Source organism: Rhipicephalus sanguineus, chromosome 6 (assembly GCF_013339695.2).
Source record: "Rhipicephalus sanguineus isolate Rsan-2018 chromosome 6, BIME_Rsan_1.4, whole genome shotgun sequence".
Classification (NCBI taxonomy): domain Eukaryota; kingdom Metazoa; phylum Arthropoda; class Arachnida; order Ixodida; family Ixodidae; genus Rhipicephalus; species Rhipicephalus sanguineus.
Window position 1 is genome coordinate 171537433 of NC_051181.1, and position 22207 is coordinate 171559639.

At 46.9% G+C, this 22207-nt stretch overlaps 1 protein-coding gene across 1 annotated transcript in view; it reads left to right on the plus strand.

Annotated features, from left to right (window-relative positions):
- The window catches only part of LOC119397044 (akirin-2), a 57582-nt gene that overhangs the window by 24097 nt on the left and 11278 nt on the right, over nt 1–22207 (plus strand). Inside the window, exon 3 of the mRNA XM_037664468.2 lies at nt 22061–22132. Within this exon, the coding sequence (XP_037520396.1) occupies nt 22061–22132 (72 nt within the window). The remainder of the gene's footprint in view (nt 1–22060; nt 22133–22207) is intronic.

Below are 22207 nucleotides of genomic sequence, written 5' to 3' on the forward strand. Positions count from 1 at the left end.
ATAATCCCACGCGTCTTCCCTGGTTTCGCCGCAAGTCTATGCACAGCTGTGACATCTTCGATAGCAATGTGCGGTTGATGAATCTTGTCTGCGATTCCTTTCAACTTTTCCAACAAGTTTTCGTTTTCTGTTTCCTGTACACCATGCACCTCTACGTTCAGATGTCGGCTACGCCATTCCAAGCTATCCACATCTAGCCTGAGTTGATCCATATCCTTGAAGCTGGCCTTTTCAAGGATGCCGACACGTTTTTCAAGTTGCTTGGTTGTTTGTTCTTGGGTCAGTAGACGTGTTTGAAACTGGTCAAACTTGTCTGAGATCACTTGAATAGATTCTTCAATTGTCTGAATTTTTTCAGAAAGACTAAGTATAGTATCAAGCTTGTTTTCAATTGCATGCATGCGCGTACATAATTCTTTTCCATATTTCGAGCCTTCCACAGTAGTTCCGCTTCCGTTATTTTCTCCCTTGCAGGTAACACATTTCCAACTTTTTCTAGTGCCATCCCGCCTAGAGCCAAACTGCTCCTCCGACACACCTGAGCATTCACCAAAATGAAACTTAAACTTACACTCGACACAAGTTATGAAAAGCCCATTTTCAGGAAGCTGCAGTCTACATGCACAACACCGCGACATTGCAATTCTCTCACTATTTCGAAATAACTTAGTGCGAGAGCTAATAGCAGCTGCAGCAGTAACACAAACCACAAGGAAAGGTAACTAGCCTGTAACTATAGCAAGGACAAACTCAAACGAGTGTAGCTATGCACCCCGCAACACGCTACCCAGCAGTACACAAGCAAAACCAATGACAGCAGCAGCAGCAGCAGTAGAAATGCTATTGCAGTGAATATTATTGAGACACAGTGACACTAACCTGCGAAAAGAGCAGTTTTTGAATCGATGTTCACGGCTTGCTGCCGCTGCTGCCAAGTGGTGGGAGGATCGCCGTGCTCCGCTTTTCTTGGGCCGAGCTGGCTAGATGCGCATGTGCAGAGACGACTTGGGTGAGTCCTCGTCCCAGGGGCAGATGCACGTAAAATTCGCAGCAAGCGGTCCGGCGAAACACTTCGTGCGCTCCGTTCACGGGTCCCGATGTAGCGACACTGCAAAAAGAGCAGTTTTTGAATCGATGTTCACGGCTTGCTGCCGCTGCTGCCAAATTGTGCATCTCAAAACGTGCCCTTCTGGCTTTCTTGCATGTATTCAGCAGTGCTAACAATGCAGTGATCAGTGCTGGCTAGAAAATGCACTGCTTCCGTAAAAAAATGTATGCACATAAAATAGGCACTTGAGACTTGAGGGCAAATGTAGACTTGAACATGTTCTAATATGGTTTTAACTCCTTCCCTGCTGCTAGGAATATAGGAGCTTGTTGTGCAAAGTATATTTGTGTCCAAGTGCTTCCCCAGTCTGCAGTGAAAAGCTGCCGAGCAAGGTCCACAGGTACACCAGCAGGTTATGGCTCAGTTTCCATGACGTCATCCATGTCACTTCTGTTGCTAGTCTCGCCCCGCCATGATGGTCTAGTGGTTATGGCGCTCGACTGCTGACCTGGAGGTCGCGGGATTGAATCCTGGCCACGGTGGCTGCATTTTTGGTGGAGGCAAGAATGCTTGAGGCGTGTGTACTTAGATTTAGGTGCACGTTAAAGAACCCCAAGTGGTCGAAATTTCCGGAGCCCTCCATTACGGTGTCTCTCGTAATCTTATCGTGGTTTTGGGACGTTAAACCCCCGATATTATTATTACAGTAAAACCTCGTTTATTCAAAGTCACTGGGACTGTGAAAAACTTTCAAATTAACGAAACATACAAAAAGCGGTATGCAAGCAACTTAAATTACTGAAAGTAATCAGAGGTGGTCGTTTGGCCGTCTAGTTTGCAGCTCCAAGGGTTGTTTTCCAGCAATACCCGGTCCCATTTTTGCCGCAAACTCGTGAAAACGGCAGGCCTCGCTGCTGTCAGTGCAAAAAAAAAAAAAAAGAAACGAAAAGAAAAAAGTATCGTGGTCAGCTGAAATGCGTGCCTGCGGGAGGCGTGCTTCACTGCAGGACAGTGGTAACACGCGGGCAGCATGTCACCTGCTCCTCGCAGCGTCAGCGCGTCATGTTGCGATCATTGGCCCATTGGCCCATTCTTATTCTTTCTGGTAAAATAAAGAATATGATAATGGCCAGTGTGACGGAATCCGCAATGTGTTCTGGCTGGGAAACATGATTATTGAAGTTTTCGAACTGAGTTTTTGAAGTAGGCATTACAGGCAAGAACTCCGCCAGCAGTGCAAGTGCGCAAATTGCCGGAGCAACCTCCAATCGGAGGTTTGCATACATCATGAATTCCGTCAGACCGCCCTTTATTATCTCTTCTTTACCCCCAAAAAATGGGTAAGTCATGACGCGCTGACGTTGCGAGAAGCATGCTACAGTGAACTCTCAATTGAGTGAACTTCAAGGGACCTAAGGAAATAGTTCACTTAACTGAAAGTTCACTAAACTGAATATTCACTAGAATATGGAACAGCATTGGGCACAGCAGACATTAGAGTCAAAAGTGTGAAATGCAATTTATTTTGAAAAGAAATCTGTAATTTTCATTTGGACTGGTGCCCTTAAAGCGCAAGAAGAGACAAAGCTTTCCAGAGAGTCTACGTTTCTGTGCACTGCCTCTGGCACAGCTTGTTGCTGAGACACGAAGTCTCGCAACTTTCTAACATACTGTACCGCCTCGGCTAGAGTTACAGGATTTGAACCTGCCTCAGCCGTTACGACTTCCTCGTCGCACTCTTCTTCTTCTGGTTCCGGACGAACACTCGAAACAATTTCCAAATCAGATAGTTCTGCACAAGTGACATGATCACTGTCACACTGCACATAGTCCTCAAATGAAGCACCACTGTCAGCGTCCAGCTGTGTCGCGCCGCCGCCGATGGATGGGCGATTTAGTGGCGGCTCGCATCGGCTATGCCAGTGCTGCAGTGCACAAAACTTCGTTGAATTGATTTAAAAAATGAGCCTGGGTCCGCGGATCAAGTTCATTCAACTGAAAAATTCACTATCTGAAATTCGTTTAACTGAAAGATTCTTGCATAGAATGCATAAGAAAATCGCCGGGGATTTTCTAAAAGTTCGTTATTCTGAAATATTCGTTAAACCGACGTTCGTACAAGTGAGAGTTTACTGTACATGCTGCCCGCGTGTCACCGCTGTGTAGCAGTAAAGCATGTCTTCTTTTCCGTGGGCGCACGTTTTAGCTGACCACGAGACCGTGTTTTCTTTTTTTTTTCTTAATTCTATTTGCGCTAGCAGTAGTGATGCTGGGTTGCTTCAACTGTCACTGATTAATATCGCTACACTGCATTGCCCTGTGGCCCCCAAGGGCTGTCGCTTACGCGGATATGCGGCGAAATCGGGAAATTGGCACATGGCACCCAAAGTTTTCGAATTAAGGGGGGAGGCTACCTTCGAAGGGCAATTTTTTTGTTTGTTGAGATATCATGATAAAATTTTCAGGATAGATTAATAGCAAAGCCATTTGATTAACCACAAAGTTTTATGCAGCTATGTTAACTGGTTCCCAAGTTACAGCCATGTGTCGAAGTAGTTCACATGGGTCTATTAGTCAGGGCCTGGAGAAGTTGGAAAATGTGCTAGCACTGTAAAATTCACTATGAAGTTTCCTGGATGGGTACTTTAGGGCAAGACAAAGCCCTTTTTTTAAATTTCTTTGCTAAAAAATTTTAGCAGAGCACTGAATCTAGTGTTGCTCATTAGGGTTTCATCAATGAAATTTTAGTTAATTATTACAAATTACTGACGCCATATATTGAAAAAACGGCTTTGTCTTGCCCTGGGAAACTTATTCAGGTGCATAATAAAAAAAACCTGATGGAAATTGGATGAATGGTACCAGAGATATCTCTCGGCTAACCAGCATCACCATCTAAAAATGTAATTTCGAGATATTGGGCTTCGAAAGTTTCGATCACGTATCTGGTCTGAAATGACCCTGTAGATTAAAGAAAATGCGTTTTTATTGATTTCTATCCTTTGCCACCTTTCCTGGTTTTTTTTTTTTTTTTTTTTTTCGTACGAGTCGGGGTTGCGATCGCCGAGGTTGATTCGAGATGCCAAGCTCCTGTCAACTATGCATTCACGTGCCGCTGGTGCACGCTGAAGATACGAGCGCTGACACTGTCGATGCAATCGTGTTTACCGATATAGAGGTTGCTTCGCTGTGAAAAGGGCCGTCATAATCGTTGTTGGAGGTGTGCTTGACCACGGTAACAAAGTGAATATAAAGATTCAGCGCACGAACCCACCGAACGCATGTACCGCGACTACCGGCGTGTCCGATAACACAGCAATTGGAGGCACATGGCACTTCTTAGTCAGCGGGCAGGATGCGATATCGTAAACACGGTGTAGAGTTCACGAAGTGCCGCGAGCGATAACGAAATGCGAAGCGGTACATGCAAAGGCTGGCTACACGACGGCGACGACGGCAGCAAAGAACGAAGCTAACACTAGTCGCAACAGGCGACGCACGGAGAAAGCCATCGCATCATCGCGCGCGGCAGCCAATAGCAGCTGCGCGTCGGGCGTGGGAAACTCGAAAACCCCTGCAAGCCCCCCAATCATAAGCGAATCATGCTTCGGCCGCGCCACCACCCCTACCGCCGAGGGCGGTAAAGAAATGCGCAGGAATTCACGAACAAAACAAAACCAAGATGGCGCCGATCGGTTGAACGGCGCAGGAACGGTGCTCGCTCGAAGTTGGGCTTGTTTCGGCGCTTGTTTGGCCGACTCAGCAGCTGCCGCTGCTCGTTATTACCCGATTTGACGTACTTTTACGATGTTTTAGGCATTCATAATTACAGGAAATTTAGTTTCTAATATGTACAACCCAAATATACGGTTTTTCAAGAACAGAGCTTTTCGCGATTTTTCGATTTTCAAAGGGCGCGTCCCCCCTTAACCGGGCTGGTGCTGACTGCCGCTTCAAACTATCCCCTCAGATTTACATTGCAAAATGCGGGACCGCAGAAACCCTTCAAATTACGCGGTATTTCGAAATAACAGAGTTCGAATTAATGAGGTTTTACTGTATTATACAGTAGAACCTCGTTGATACGTTTCCGAAAAAACTTGGAAAATAAACGTACAATCCAGGAAAACGTACGATCCAAATCGAGTAAAACTTGAGGCTGACAAGCCCATATACAGGTGCACGGGCAAAAAACATTTATTTCTAAAAAAAATTGAACCATCTCCCTGAAGGGAACCCTGGTGGGATGCGAAGCAGCAGCGTTGCGCACGGGTGGCGTCACGGGTTGAACGGCGCTAACGCGGGTGCTGCGGTGAGCGCTGGAAGATTCGTTTGAAGCGAAACTCGGTGTAGCGTTTACTGGTGTAAACGTTTGTTTGAAACGCAGACACGGGAGGCGAGTGGGCGTTGGAGCCGGCAGCTGCGGGCGCTCCGGCGGGTGAGGGAGAGAGTGACGTACGCGTGCACCTGCGAGGGAAGCATGCGAGGGGAGCGTGACGTCAACGCCCAGCTGTGGCGTGACGTACTTGGCACCGTTCCAACACCTGCGCCGAGGGAAGCGTGTTGCCTCACGTTTGTGCGAATGGAGGGACAGCGTTACACAGGCTAGTCAAAGAGCTGCTTTGCATCTAAAACATGGAGGGACTCTTCGATTTTCAAACTCCTGGCATCTCGCTGGCAGCCAGAAGTCAGCCAGCTAGTTCTGGTCCTGACCGGAAGTAACGTCGTGGTCGCATGTTGAAATCCCGAGACAACCCGAATATTGCAAAATCGAACTCTGGGACAACCATGGCGTAAACGTAAAGAAACGCTACCGCAGTGTCAGCAGACGAAACTTTGTGCCACATGAGTGTCGGTTCTTTCTGCATTGCCGCTTGGAAATATGGGGCTACGTTTGCCGAAGAGTGGAAGTGATATTTTCGAGCATACGCATTTGAGATACGATCACGTACGTTCGCAAGATTACGCGCGGCTCGCCCCGTTCGTGAAGAAAATGTGGTGTTCGCGAGTTTTGGGTTCAGGTGTTGTGCGTGAGTTTCGGTTTAGGCCACAAGAGATTCCACCGCCAGAGGGTCGAGCAGCAGCGCATGCGCCGAGGGCACGCTACCCTCTCCCGAAAAATAGACCCATTGTCTTCATGTATTCTCAAATAATCAAACTTCACAGACGTATGTAGCACTAGCAACGAGGGAAACAAAAACCCACTGAAGATACGGGTCTGGTCCACTGCAAATGCCGTCTCTGCAAGCTTCCATCGAGCCCTTCTCGGGGAAGGCCTGGATGTCATGGATTCAACGCCTTGGATTCTACTTTGTGGCGAATTCCATCGTAGCCAACGAGAAGAGGCGAGCCCTGCTCCTGACTCTGTTTGGGCCGGAGACATTTGAAACCGTCCGCGCACTGGTCGCACCAAAGAGCCCAGGAGAAGTGCCGTATGAAGAAATCGTCCAAACCTTGGCTGCACATTACGACCCACGCCCATCTGAGCTGTACTGTCGCTGCAAATTCCAAAGACGTGACCAACAACCAGGCGAGTCCATTGCCGTTTACGTTGCCGCTTTATGTAAACTCGCCGCAGATTGTAACTTCGGCGTTGGGGCTTTGCCCGCAGCTGAGGCGATGGCGACCACAGCCGCCACAACCACGGCGCTCCCCCTGGATATCATGTTACACGACCGTTTTGTCTGCAGTATCCGAAACGAGCTCGTTCAACAGCGTCTGTTTGCCGAGAGGGACCTTACCTTTCAGAACGCTTTCGACCTCGCCGAGAGAGCGGAGAGTGCTGCCCTGCAGCAAAAGAGCATCAAGCTCGAAACAGAAAAGTTAGAAGTGCACAAAACAAGTCACAAGAAAGGAGGCGCAAAGGGAGGGCAGCACACTCCACGCAAGGCACACTGCTACAGATGCGACGGCTCGCACGATCCGGGTGAGTCCGGAATTCTTCATGCAACTTTTGCAAGAAAATTGGGCACATTGAAAGAGCTTGCATCGCAAAGAAAAAGCAGCGCAAAACTGCTACGCATCAAATGGAGCCTAGACCTGCAAGCATGGAAGAGTCGGGAGACAGTTCAGCATGGGGCCTTAATACAGTAAAGAGCCTGCAAGCATGCTCGAAGTTCATGGTGCCGCTACGCGTTAACGGGAAGCTTCTGGAGTTCGAAGTTGACTCTGGTGCAGCGTATTCGCTAATCAGCTAGGAAACTTACGACAGGAGTTGGCCTCCGAAACCACCTCCTCTAGCCCAAGCAGACTTAAACCGCCACACCTAGTCAGGAGAGCACTTGAGCCTCGTTGGCACTGCTCAAGTGCAAGTAAGTGCGGCACAAGACTAAAGATTACGTTCTTCCATTGCATGTCATGAAAGGCAGCGGATGCAACCTTCTGGGCCGCAATTGGTTCAGTACTCTCAGAATCCGGCTGCAAGGCATAAATCAAATGGATGACGCAACGCACACAGAGCCCACAGTGCTGCACCGCCTATTAGAAAAGCATGCACGTGTTTTCAACAGGGTGTCTACCGACCGGGAAAACCGGGAATTCTCAGGGATTTTGGGTAGTCTGGAAATTCTCAGGGAAATTGTGCTCCCATCAGGGAAAATTCACAGTAACTTTATTGAAAGGCAACGAAAGTCGCAGTAGCGCTGGCTCGACATTTTGTGAACGCATTTTTCACATCAAACGGCCGCTGCGGGGAAGTGGCGCACCTCGATGCTGTCATCGCCTTCGGAGCGGTGAAGTGGGAGAGAATCCGGCTAATGCGTGGCATGAGCACTGCACGGGCCGGGTTTTACGGCCCGGGCCCGCTTTATGAAGCCCGAGCCCAGCCCGGGCCCGTGGTTTCAAGCGCGGGCCCGGCCCGGGCCCGGGCGTACATGACCGAACTCAGCCCGAGCCCGGCCCGGGCCCGTAGTTCCAAGCCCGGGCCCGGCCCGGGCCCGGGCGTACTTGACCAAGCCTGGGCCCGTCGTTCCACGCCCGGGCCTTTTAACGCCTTTTAATGATCGCTCTAGCTTTTCCTGCTTCCCTATGCACATTTACAACGAAGGCTTCTTAGGCACTGTCATAATCCCCTCTGGGCTGTTGTAAATATGCGTGACCTACCAAAATGCACTGCTGAGCGGGGGCTTCAGCCTTTGTACCCCCCCCCCCCTATTAGATACCTGAATCCGCCCCTGACCCATAGATAGGGCACTTCTCTTAGTGCAGCGGCTGCGTTTCCTGAAGGAGCGAGCTGCTAGCCTATATTCATATAAAATTCCTCTTTGTTGCTATCGGATTTACTATTTGTTTCGTATTTAGACGTGACACTCTGGTAAGGCATCTAATTGTGATTGCTGCACCCCAGGCTCAACAAAATTGATTATTTTTTTCACGCAAAAAATAAAAAAAGGTTTTTTTCATGTTGCCATATTAGTCGACCATTCTTGTGGCATTTTCAGTTTTAAGATTAATCCTTCAGTAACTATGCCTTGCATGAGAGGCCGAATTTCAGTTTAACGAAGTTTCGATATAACGAAGTGAGTTGCCGCTTTTACCAACTTCGCTATATTGAGGTTTAACTGTTCTATGTACTGTTCAAATGGTATTAAGTCGTTTTTATTTTCTAATGTGCGTATTAGAGAGTGACATCACCGAGCGATATGGTCTCTACCCATCTTGACATAAAAAAAAGTTCTGCTTCACTCAGGGAATTCTAGCAAAAACACTCAGGGAAAACCTGGAAAACTCAGGGAATTTAGAAAAGTCAACTTGGTAGACACCCTGTTTTAATGAAGATGTCATCAGCGACGAGGGACCACCAGTTCACATTGAGCTAGATCCAAACGTCCCACCACGCTATTGCAAGGCGCAACCGGTTCCTCTTGCGCTCAGACCGGCTGTGAAGGAAGAGTTACATCGCTTGGAGCAACAGGGCATTCTACAACCAGTGCAACACTCGGACTGGGCAACACCCTTGGTGTTGGTTCAGAAAGAGTCCGGATTGTTAAGACTGTGTGGCGACTATAAAAGCACGGTAAATGCAACGTCCTTGAAAGCGGCATACCTGCTTCCCACCACTGAGGAGGTGCTGTCGACTCTCACAGGTGGAAGAATGTTCTCAACGCTTGATCTATTTCAAGCCTATCAGCAACTTCCGGTCAGCAAAAACACAGCAAAAGTACTGACCGTGAATACCATGAATGGACTGTATGCAGTCAAGAGACTTCCATTCGGAATCTCAGCAGCACCAGCAATATTAAAAAAAAAATCATGGAGACAACTCTCGCAGGAATTTCTGGCACCAGCGTGTACCTTGACGACATAATTGTCTGCGGAGAAACGCCAGAGCAACACAACGAACCGCTAGACCAAGTGTTGTCAAGACTGGGTAATATGGGCCTGCGCCCACAGAAACACAAATGTCGATTTGGGGACAAAAATGTGGAGTTCCTAGGACATCGCATCAATGAACAAGTGTGCATACAACTAGAGCGAAGGTTAAAGCCATCATGGATGCACCAGTGCCGAAAAATAAAGTTGAGCTCCAAGCATTTTTAGGCTTGCTTGCTTTCTACGACCGCTTCCTCAAGGACAGAGCGACAGTGGCCGCACGACTGTACACGCTTTTGCATAAGGAAACACAATGGATATGGGAGAAGGAGCACCAAAAGGCATTTGAAGAGTTAAAGAAACTCATTCGCGACAGCACAGTCTATGCTCACTATGACGAGCGCAATCCTCTTCTCCTATCATGCGACGCTTCGCCCTATGGTGTTGGCGCCGTTTTATCGCAAGTGGATGAAAGCGGAGCAGAAGCACCTATTGCTTACGTGTCCCGAACGCTTGGCAAGGCAGAGCGGAATTATGCACAACTAGATTGGGAAGGACTTGCCGTGATATTTGGTATTGATCATTTCCAGAAGTATATAACTGGAAGACATGTGACTAATACAACTGATCACCAGCCGTTACTCAGCATCCTCGGGCCGAAAAAGCCGCTTCCGCAAGTCTTGTCACCACGCATGACCAGATGGTGCCTGAAGTTGTTTGCTTACAACTACGACCTTGTTTACAGAAAAGGCAGTCGAAACCAGAACGCAGATGCATTGAGCAGGCTGCCACTGCAGGAAGATGACGACAAGCCATCCCCTCCCGGCGATGTTCTGATGCTAGAATGTGCGATTGATCCCCAACTCTCACCAAAGCGCATTGCAGAGCTATCGCGCGCAGACAAAACTCTCTCAGCAGTTATTCAAGCAACCCAGCAAGGAAAGCTACGAGTAATGAAGGGCGACGACTTCCGACCTTATGTGAAGCTAGCGCCCGAGCTGTCGATGCTCCAGGGATGTTTGCTCAGGGGCTCTCGAGTAATAACTCCGATTGCAGCTCACCCCGCAGCTTTAAAGATTATTCACTCAGGGCAAAAGGGCATCGTCGCTATGAAGGCCTACGCAAGAGCTTACCTTTGGTGGCCTAGCCTCAGCAAAGACATAGAGAAGACTGCCCAAGAATGCAGACCATGCCAGGAAAACCGAAGGGCACCAGCGAAGGCACCACTTCCAGAATGGCCAAGAGCAGCACAACCATGGGAGACAATTCACATGGATTCTGCAGGACCCATTGAGGGCAGCATGTTCTTGCTTGCCGTTCACTCATTCAGCAAATGGCTTGAAGTACGGCAGATGACGAGCATTCAGTCAAAACACCTAATTAAGGAATGCAGAAACCTTTTTGCAACCTTTGGTGTACCGTGAAAAATTGTCACTGACAACAGGCCGTCTTTCGTCTCGGTTGAAACAAGATTTTTTCGAACGAAATGGAGTGAACGAAATGGAGCACTCCGTACCATCCTGCCACGAATGGTCAAGTGGAACGCACGGTCTTCGAACTCAAGCAAGCGCTTGCAAAAGAGAAAGACGTCCCTATTGCACACCGACTTTCGCGTTTTCTTCTAAAGCAGCACGACAACGCATGCCAGCAAGAAGAAAACACCCGCCATGATGATGTTTGGTCGTGAACTCCCGACCGCATTGACATACCTGAAGCCCTCAGACTCCCAGCTCATGGACGCGGAAGGAAAGGACGAACGGCGCATTCGCAAAAACCAAATCGTCATCGTAAAGAACTTCACAGGAGACTCAGCATGGATGAAAGGAACCATCATCAAACAAGTGGGTCGTCGGTCTTGGTTGGTCAGCACAGACAGAGGTGTCGTGCTACGACACAAAAACCATATTCAGACTATGAGACAAGAAGCAACTCATGACAATGCTTCTACAACAGAGCCGTCAGGAAATCCCCGCCAGTCTTCGCTACTTCCGTTTTTCCTCCCAGACAGCCAGGCTGACAATCAGCAAGAGGCACCGACTGCAGGCGCTTCAGAGTGCCGTGCCACTCCCATCCAACGACGCTCTGCAAGGACCACCACAGCGGCCTCCGAGACGTCGCCGTCCCCCTGACCATTACCAAGATCAGTGGTGACTCAGACAGAGTGGGGAGGGATGTGTGGTGTTCGTGAGTTTCGGGTTCATTGTTGTGAGCGAGTTTCGGTTTAGGCCACAAGAGATTCCACTGCCAGAGGGCCGAGCAGCAGCGCATGTGCTGAAGGCATGCTACCCTCTTCCGAAAAATAGACCCATTGCCTTCATGTATTCTCATTGTGCTTCTAATAAACGAACTTAACAGACGTATGTAGCAAAAACTGCTGTCCCGCTAAACACTTAACAAGCTCAACTCTTCGCAGTGCACGTAACAATCGCGGTACAACACGATATGCGAAATCTTGCGCAAGTGATAAGTGTCCCTGAAAGCGACAGCTGTTCGTGGCTATCGCATACTACGTCGCACACTCGCGCTGATCAGTTTGCAATTCTCTCTTAAGGGGGGACATGGTTTTTAGAGATAACATAGGTTATTTCTTGGCCAAATTAGATGAAACTGCACTGCTTTGTTCAGTTTTTTTTAGCTTTATTTAACTATCCAGTTATATTTTACACAGGTCAATTATTTTCAGAGATAATTAGTAATCTCATTTTATTGTTTGCTGAGACAATAAAAAATTATCTATGCAACATAACATCATTATAAACCCATATATAGATACCAGAAAGCCTAAGGAGAGCAACGCTGCAAGCTGATTGGAAATCGAACAACTACTTCTCAATTTACAGCACTAATGAGTTCATGGCCTACACCTAGCCAAAAACAAGAAAATTTTAAACTAATATAAAAAAAAATTGGAATTGCAGATTGAAAATCTGCTTGCAGCATTGCTTTTTATGCACATTTAGCTAGGTTGTGCAAAAAGAATTGTAGCTCTAGCTGTCCTAGGTCGACTTTTACAGAAGAAGCAAACAAGGGAAGTGGCCAAAATCCATGTTTTGAGAAAATGAGCAAAAAAGGTTAAAACTTTATTTAGCATTACAGAATGAAAAATATCAAAGGCACACATACTTTTAGTGATTAATATGCACGAGGCATATAATCAGACTGATTGTTAGCATGAGCATGCCTTTTTTTTTCAAGTTCTGCTGCAAGTTTCAAGTTCTGCTGCAACGAGGCCGCTTATCAGTTCAATGACGGTACCGACGCCAATATGCGACGAGTGTCCGCGCGTCATCCACGATCCGTCGTATGACACGGCGATGTTTCCCGGGTTGTCCACGTTGAGTTCCGCGTAGATGTCGCGAACCGAACTCGCGCACTCACTCATGAGTTTCGAGGCAGCAAGAGTAGCGGCAGGTGTTAGCTTCTTCTTCACGTACGCCTGCCACGTTTTCGTGTGGAGGCCGCGACGCGATATGTTCATCATTGCAAATATGTCGTTAAAAGCAGTCTGCCTGTTGCCAGTAGCCTGCATTGGGCGGGTGGCGAGCACGTTTACTGTGAATGGATTTATTTTCTGCTGTCCGTCGACGCGCGGCGAACTCCACTTTGACGACCAGTCACCGCAGTTCACACACTAGCTCAAGCTTGACGGCAAGGCCGTATTCCCGCACGCCTCTCCTGATTTCGGTGTCTCCGTTGTAAATCTTGCACTTTAAATGCAATATTATCATAGCATTTACCGCCTCCAAGTCCAGGATGGTGAAGGTCGTTTTATCAGATCGGGGACCCGCGGCGTCCGCGCGTTTAGTGATAAGGCTGCGCTTCCGTTCCGTCGCCGCAACAGATGAAATCTCTTGCAGCTTCACTTCTGCCTTCTTCTTCTTGTCTTCTATCTGTTGGGGCTGCAGAATTTGTGTGTCGTGACGCACACGGCCGCTTTCCGCGACATTGTCGGCAACTGACGGGCTCATAGGACTAGTGTCCGTTAGGCCTACCGCGCTGGCGTCGACAGCCACTGCGAGTTCGTCATCCTCGTTGTTCTGGGTCGTTGCGGGGTGCTTCCTGAAGTTCTTGGCTAGCGATCGCCTCACCCGCTTTCCGAATTTTGTGTTTGGTGCGGAACTTCTTGATGACAGGACCCATAGCTGTAGGCAGTCGACAACACCAGGACAAAATGGCGCACGCTCATGCGCGTCTCGGCGGTGAAGCAGACGCCGGAAATGCCGCTTGGCGAATCGGATGCCTAGATTTTGTCACGTGCCCCAAGCAGCCAATAGAATCGCGCGCTTGTACTTCTCGATGACGCGTTTTTGCTAGAAAACCAACGAGCAAGGCGAGCCAGCGGTGGCGGGAAATTGAAGATGAAAAACGGCTCTTCCAAACGAGATCAAGATGGCCACGATAGCCCGTGTGTACCGGCAACGGTTCGGCGCGGAAAGAGCGCGATTTTAGCGTCAATTTGCGCTCAGACAAACCTCATATTGGTGTTACAGATTGATTTTACGGCGGAAATAATGAAAATAGAAGCTACAAACTTAGCAGACTTGTGCAAAAATAGATATAGATTCCAAAAACGTCAGCTTCAAAAAGTCGATTTTTTCGCGATTTTCGGCTTTCTAAGACCCGTGTCCCCCCTTAACTTGAGACATGTGCTCGTATGTTCGCCGCCACTCGTAATCACACCATCTCGCACGGCGGAACGGGCTTTAAAAGATAACGCCCAGTGTAATGGCAGCCGAAGGTGAATTCCCCAAGCGCCCGCATTGCGATCTGTCGAGTCCTCGCCGGATGGCGGCGAGCTCGCATCGTCTCGTTTTGGTGTCTGATAACCAGAAAAATCCCAGATATCTTCCAGAACAAATTTTTTCTGGCAGCTTGTGATGATTCGCTGGTAGGCAGAATTGCCCAGCCAGAGAAAAATGAACACCAACTGGAATTTCACCGGGCGGAGCAGCTCGAAAACGAACGCGCTCCGGGAGAAGGGGGGGGGGGATTATCAGCCATATTCACTGGGCACAATGGTGACGTTGCTGTGGTTACGTATCGCGGCGTGTTGTGCATCGGCAGCATGTGCGTTTCTGTAGGTCTTGTACCGAACCGTGGCGGACTGGTGGAGCGACAGCCTCCATTTTTTGGGCCGCATTGTTAGTTCCCCCGGCTGTTGTTGTAGCCATGGGGTCTTAACCCCTTAACTGCTTTGGACGAGCAGAGCTCGTCCTGCCCAAACTGTCCCCAAAGTGTTTTGGACGAGCAGAGCTCATCCTCGCAGAATAGGTACTCCCCTCTAGCGTTCAGGACAAGAGGCGCTCTTCTACAGCTTAGGTTGCGTGTAATCCACCAGATGGCAGCATTTACTTGACAATTTATTTTTCTCCTGCAGAAAGAGCGCGGTTTTTGTGTGAAAACATGGCTTGCGGTGGCGGCCACCCATGCATAGCTGGCTCGTCAGTCCGAAAAAGAAGCTTTTCATTCTCGTCATCTTCTTCGAGTGATGATGATTCGGATACAGATGTTTATCTTGTGTCCGGAAGTGAAGGCAGCGATGGCGGTGAATTGAGCATCTCCACCGGTGATGATGAAAACAGCTCGGAAGCGAACATCGCGAGTGCTCGCCAGTGGATCCTGCTTGACGCGGACAATCCTCCTGTGAAGCGTCCTCGCTTTCCATTCTTGGCCATTTCAGGCAAGACTTTCAACTTGTCATCGCCAGATGACCTTGTGGAATATATTCAGCAGTTGCTTGAGTGCTTCATTTGCTCTCGGAAGCGAGCAGAAAACGGGAAAAAGTTGAGAAAGGAAACTCGCTTTTGGTGCAGGAGCTGCAACAGGCCCCCTTGCGTTATTCCGTGTTTCGATTTGACTAAGTATGTGGTACAAATATTTTTTCAACATCGACTAGCTACTTTTTAGTACAATCAGATTCGAAATCAGCCATAAAAAAAATAGGCACTTTTGGTTGGGAAATTTTCAAAAAAAATGAAGCACTTTTAAGGGGTTAACAAAAGCGTGTGGAACGAATGTGCATCTATGTACCGTGCTACGGATTGAGGATTTGCAATGCTCAGTGAAATCGTGCGAAGTGCTACAGAGAAGACTTTTTCTTTTTTTTGAAAGCCTTTTGAAGCCAGCATTGCCGCCTGCCTTCGGGTCGGTGTGTGGTTGATAAGAGAGCGGCGATCGAGCACTTCGGAGAAGATGCGGAGGGGTCAGTTGAGCAAAGCAGAGAAAGCGCGGAGGGGGGAAAGGCACTGCGGAGAAGCCGCTGTCGCCGCGCGTCGGCTGTCTGCCACTTCGCGCTTCACAAGTACACAAGAGGGCCCTTTTTGCTCACCTGAATGGTAGCTTCTGAGTACAAAACGTGTCATACGACCGCAGTTTTCCACGGTGCTGAACGTTGCTGCCGAATAATCGTATTTTCCGGGAACGTATTAACCGGAACGTATTACACACAGCTGTATTGGGTTATTTTTAATTTTCACGATTTCGAGCGTAGGAGCCGGGAAATCGTACTAAGCGGGAACGTATTGATGAGGTTCTACTGGTATTATCTGTTGCTAGTCTTGTGGGGCCAAACAATCTCCCCGATTTCTACTTCCATTGCAACGTAGTCTGTGAAATCAACACTGTTTTCATCATGCTCACTTGTGTGTGCCTCCCCCGTTGGACAAGATGACCTGAAGCAGTTGCAATGAAACTGCAAGCTCCACAGCACTTCATAGTGGTTTCTTGCTCAGCCCAACGCCAAGCTCACGCTAGCATGCGGATGAGCTTCACCTTGTATTGCACCTTGCCCACGCACAGGGTCGTCTGCTCTAGATGATGCTTTACATTTTGTATGCTTTTGTTGTCCATGGGTTGCAACACTGACGTCTTGGTGGCTGGCAAGTAAGCTAGGCGGAATAGCATTCGTATGGCCACAGCACTGCTCCACAAGAAACAATACCTTGTGTTTCAATGATCCGAACTTGTGATCCAGTTTATTTATTTCTGACATCATCCAAGCCTTCCTGCGGGCTCCTGAACTGCTTTCCTCAAATGCCCTCGGTTTATTGCCTCATGTATCGATCGGTTGGTGCGTTAGGCACTTTCTCTCATCCTGACGAGCGCACTGGGGATGGCACGAGGAAAGTAGTGGTTTCAGCATATGTCATGACCAGTGGCATAAATCCAGAAAAATCACAAGGGGGGCCATATTGGTTTTATAAATACAGATTTTATTTGTAATCACATTAAAAATAAAATTTCCACTTCGAAATAAAATCATAAAAATGGGCATTATTGTTGTTATATAACATGGTCATAGTCAAGTAATGAAGCCATGGCAACCGCTTCTCAGTCGCTGATTGGCCACATTGCCCTGCAGCTGCGGGAAAACGTCGCGAAAATGGGTCTTGGACCCATTCTCCAAACGGCAAGAAACGGCTGCTGTGCACAAGCGATAGCGCTCACGTGTGGCAGCCTGAGAATGGCAAACAGCGCACGCTAGCGTGACCGGGCCATTAAAAGGAGGGTGGTGGGGGGTGCCTTGACTCCCCCACGCCTTTGTAACCACTTTTACGGGAAGTCCTTGATAAAAATCTCATGGGAGTCATATCTTATCAATAAAAATGTCCTTACTGGATTGGAACCACTGATAACTCGTATTTGAAAGTGAGAGATCAAAAGGCGTGTAGTAGACCACCACTTATGTGAAGATATTGGTGTCCAAGAGCATGGACACAATGATAAAAAAAAAACGAATACAGTGACGAACTCGTGAGTCAACTCACTCACTCGGATCAAGCCGTGAGTCTGAGTGAGTTCAGTTTAGAAAAAATTTAGTGAGTGTGTGTCCGTCCGAGTGAGCACTAAGTGCCAAATATATTTCCTGAGCAAATCTGAGCGATATCCAGATTTTTTGCTGATCTATGCTCATGTTGCAAGTTCCTGTGACATAAAGTAGAACAACCGCACCCATGAGCTAAACTTGGTGCATAAAAAATCACCAGTCTGATCTGCTGAGTCGATAGAAGGGTGTGTCTAGATAAGATCGAATACAAGGCCTGGTCACCATTCCCAATTTGATGAAATTTACTGTAGGTCTAGGCATTACACCCAGAACAATGGTTTCGAAGTTAGTTTCGCAAAAAAAAAATTTGTTCACCTGAAAAAATACAAATTTTGGCTTTCCGCCAATTTCACAGTTTCTGAATTTTGAGCACACCCAGGGAAAAAACGGTGCACTTCTTGGTCACAATATTTATTCCCTTTAAAGAACAAGTGAAATACAATCTTATCAGTATTATTTTCCTTGCTTGTTGAAGCACTTTTGAAGAAAAAAAACACAAACTTTGCAAATCGCACAAAATACCTGTATTTCAGCAATTTATTGCTGTAAGCAAGTTAAAGTGAGGATAATAAAAATCGGTACGTATTAACTTTGATACTTTCGTTCTCTTTTAAAATAATTTGCGTGGTTCTATCCGGCTCCGTTTTACTCGATAATTGGGCTGAAACGTAAGTGATTTACCAAAAACGCCAAATTTTCAAAATACAGTCGATCCCAGATATATCGAATTCGAAGGGGGCCGCGAAATAGTTCGATATATCGATAATTCGAAATACAAAATATGCGCATTTAAGGCTTTAATTAAAGCACTGCAGGCCTTGACATAGTTTTTGGAAATCGTAAAAAGTGCAAACATGACAATTTGTGCACATATGCTAAAGAACAAGGCGACAACTTCTTCTTTTGCAAGTTACCACACTTTATTTCACATGAAAATAGTCCGTAAACTTGTCTTCCTTCTCGCACGCCGTAAAGTTCATCAAGTCATCGTCAATATCACTGAAGTGTTTCAATTAAGCAAATTCCGCACCTTCGGCCACAACAGCGGTGATCGACGCTAAACGCCGATGAAGCTCTGTAGCGCGGTAAAGGTTTTAGCGGTGGCAGCGGCGTCATGGGCATCATCGAACCGCACCGGTCTATTCCCGCAGGGCTGGCAACGTCAGCTATGATCTCAGCATCGATGCAGTCAGAAACAGCTACGTCGTTATCTGCACTGATGAAGTCGCTCGCTGTGCTCCCGTCCGATATGGCGCCCGGAAACAGTCACAAAATTAACTGACGCACCGTACGCCATAGTCAGTGCAGTCAGCAGTCATGGTGCACCCAAAGTCGCCACCTGGCACCAAGGCCCGCAAGGAAACAGTGCACGACGGTGCTTTACTTGACGTCGCTCAAGCCCCGGTCATCATTTTTATTGCTACGAGCGGGACAACGTTTAGTTTGACTCCCAGATGACGATTTATCAAGAACGAAGCGAGAAGTACACAAGTCCACATTCCGCAACAATGCTGCACAAAACATTTCTCCACCGTCAACATGTTGGTGATAGCGATGGCACTTGTGGCTTTCTAGAAGGCAGCCTTTGCTTTGGCGCGAAATGCAAGAAAAAGCGTAGCCTCCAAGATGTGCGTTTTCAAACCGTGAACGCCAAAAATACGTCACGAGGGTGCGCATATCGAAGGCCATGCTTTTCGGGCCCGCATGCCATCGTGTGTGAACAAACAAGGAAGAGAATGCAAACATTACAGTGAGGCTGCCGAGTCACTTCGCATTCTCATTTTGGTGCCGCCCGGCAATCAGCCTCTTTGAAAAACATGCCCGTTTGTTAAAACCTGCGGATCGCGCATCAAAACACCGCCTTTTCGTCACTTGCGTGCAACGAGGGATCGGAACTTGTTAGAATGAGGCCGAGAAATGATGAATATTTGTTACGAAAAATGCACTTTCTGAACTTCAGCGCTGTGCAGCGTTCGATACAGCGGATGTTTCGCTGTGCAGGAGTTCGATATACGTGTGCACCAGCCCCATATTTTTGGATGGGGAATTCAAGGGGATTTCTCATATGTTCGATATAGCCAATAATTAGGGATGGGCGAATATTCGGGTGTTTCAAATATTCGAACGAATATTGCAGTATTCAAATTCGCTTCGATACAAATTTATATTATTCGAAATTTCGAAGTATTCGAAATGAACGAATATATGTATGTTTGACCGCACATAACCCCCTCTAAAGGTGGTTTCACTGCAGCGTCAGGTTGCTGTACCGTGAAACCAGCTTTACAGGAGAAATCTGCACTGCCGCGAAGCCACACTTAAGGTTAAGTGTACATTTTTTTTTTAAAGTTTAAATCCTGTTATATGGGCTTATATGCGCTAAGTATAGTAATTTTTAAATTGTAACATATTGTACCGCTTCTAACCTGCACCCTACTGCTATTCAAATCTTGATACTATTCAAGGTTGCTTCCACTTCATTTCAAACCAAAAAAGTGACATTCACTCATACCTAGTTCCAATTCTTAAAAATATTGTAAAAATGCTCATTTTTCATAATAATACGCGCTATATACTATTCGAACGATTCGATTCGAAATTATTCGACCAAATCACTATTCGCTTCGAACCTCAAATTTGCATTCGTCCATCCCTACCAATAATTCGATATATCCGGGATCGGCTGTAGTTTTCTCAAAAAGGCCATTATTTTTTTAAATTCCTCTGATTGAAGTCAAGGACGTCATCTACCATTCTGCATAAAAACATGTTGTATTATTTGGGTTTCTAACAAGTTCTAGTGCATCAAATGTGACCAAGCCAGCCTAGCGGCCGCGCCGTTTGTTATGTGCTGAAAATCGGATATAAGTTGTTGAAAATAATTGTACACGACATAATCACAAAGCAGCAGCTCCGCACCAACAAATGCGCAGCCAGGTGGGGTGGTTCAGCAAGCTTTGTCTTGCGATCAGCCGCTTGACAAGCCCGCAGCAGCGGCCGCTCGATGCTGCAGGCGCTCACACTGCACGAGTGCCGCTTCGACTGCAGATGAACTCCACTTGCGCGCCAAACTACGCTGAGAGGACGAATGAGAGAAGGAATGCATCACTGAAAGTTAAGGGCTGTTAAGTGCCAACAAATGTCGTAGTATGCGACGAAAACTCTGCCAGCAATTTCGTAGTGAGTGCCTCCAGTAGTGGGCTCGTGTGTTGCTTTCTCTCTTCTGATGGGCCAAAGATAATTAGGTTCACTCTATCAGCAACACATGACACAAAAGCAAGCCATTGACATCTAAAGAAAGCTGTCATACGTGCTTCCGATCGTCGAACAGCTCAAACTGCAGTTGTTCTCCATCTCATGCCAGAACACTTGTGCAAGCCGGCTGTGAAAAGAAGTGTGTCCAAGTCCTTTGCTTCATTAAAGAACCGCTTTTACAATACTTTATTGTTGTGCGTTCTGCACATAGAATATTCAACGCAAGTCGAGCGTTTATCACGATATTTTGCGGCTGCGGGCATAACAGCAGGGAAAAACATACATGCGGGCTGTATTGAAGGCGCTCAATGCAAAACTGCCTGCAGAGTTTTCGTTGTATAATAGGGCTTTTGTTGGCACTTAACAGCCTTTACCTTTCACAGTGATGCATTCCTTCTGTCATTTGTCTTCTGGGCGTAGTTTGGCGCGCAAGCGGAGTTCATCCGCAGTCGAAGCGGCACTCATGTATAATGTGAGCGCCTGCAGCATAGAGCGGCCGCTGCTGCGGGTTTGTCAAGCGGCCGATCACAAGACAAAGCTTGATGAACCACGACACCTGGCTGCGCATTTGTTGGTGTGGAGCTGCTGCTTTGTGATTATGTCAGGTACAAGTATTTTTAACAACTTATATCATTGAGTTTCAGCACATAACGAACGACGCGGGCGCTAGGCTGGCTTGGTCACATTTGACGCACTGTAACTTGTTAGCAACCAAAATAATGCGACGTTTTCTTGTGCAGAATGGTAGACGACTTCCTTGACTTCAATCAGATTTAAAAAAAAATTAAAAATGCTTTTATGAGAAAACTATTTTGAAAGTTTGGCGTTTTTGGTAAGTCATGTTTCAGCCCAATTATCAGGTAAAACGGAGCTCGATAAATCCAGGCAAATTATTTAAAAGAGAGCGAAAATATAGTTAATATGTACCGAGTTTTATTATCCTCACTTTAACTTGCTTGCAGCAATAAATTCCTGAAATACAGGTATTTTGTGCGATTTGCCAAGTTTGTCATTTTTTTGCTTCAAAAGTGCTTCGAGAAGCAAGAGAAATAATATACTCATAGGATTGTATTTCACTTGTTCTTTGAGGGGAATAAATATTGTGACCATGAAGTGCACCGTTTTTTCCCTAGGTGTGCTCAAAATTCAGAAATCATGAACTTGTCAGAAAAGTGGTTTTTTGTGGCCAAAATTCTTATATTTTTTTCGCCAAACTTAGAAACCATTGTTCTGGGTGTAATGCCTAGACCTACAGTAAATTTCATCAAAATCTGGAATGGTGACCGGGACCTCGTGTTCGATCTTATCTGGACACACCCAGAACTCCTTTTTTATCTGTTAAAACTTGTACATCATTCTTTATTTCACCTGGGCTCGCATGCAGTATTTTCTACATACACAAGCATGGCACCATGAACAAACCTTGGATGCACATCTAATCACACTACACTGTTGACTCAATTGTACATTGCTTTCATCTTCAGTATTGAATGGCAGGGTGCTGCCTATATTCACAGGGTAGTTACTGTTGTGCAAGTTTGATGAAATGCTGTGCTGCTGAAAATGGTGATTTTGATAAACTGTCTACTGAAGTTGTTTGTATATTTTATCTCTCCTTACAGAACAGTACGACACGTTTGTTAAGTTTACCTACGACCAAATTCAGAAGCGGTTTGAGGGTGCTACGCCCAGCTGTAAGCATTTTTCTTTCTTTCTTTGCTTTGAAATGTCAAGAGTGCTTCTCTACTTTTTTTTTTTTAGTTTCTTGA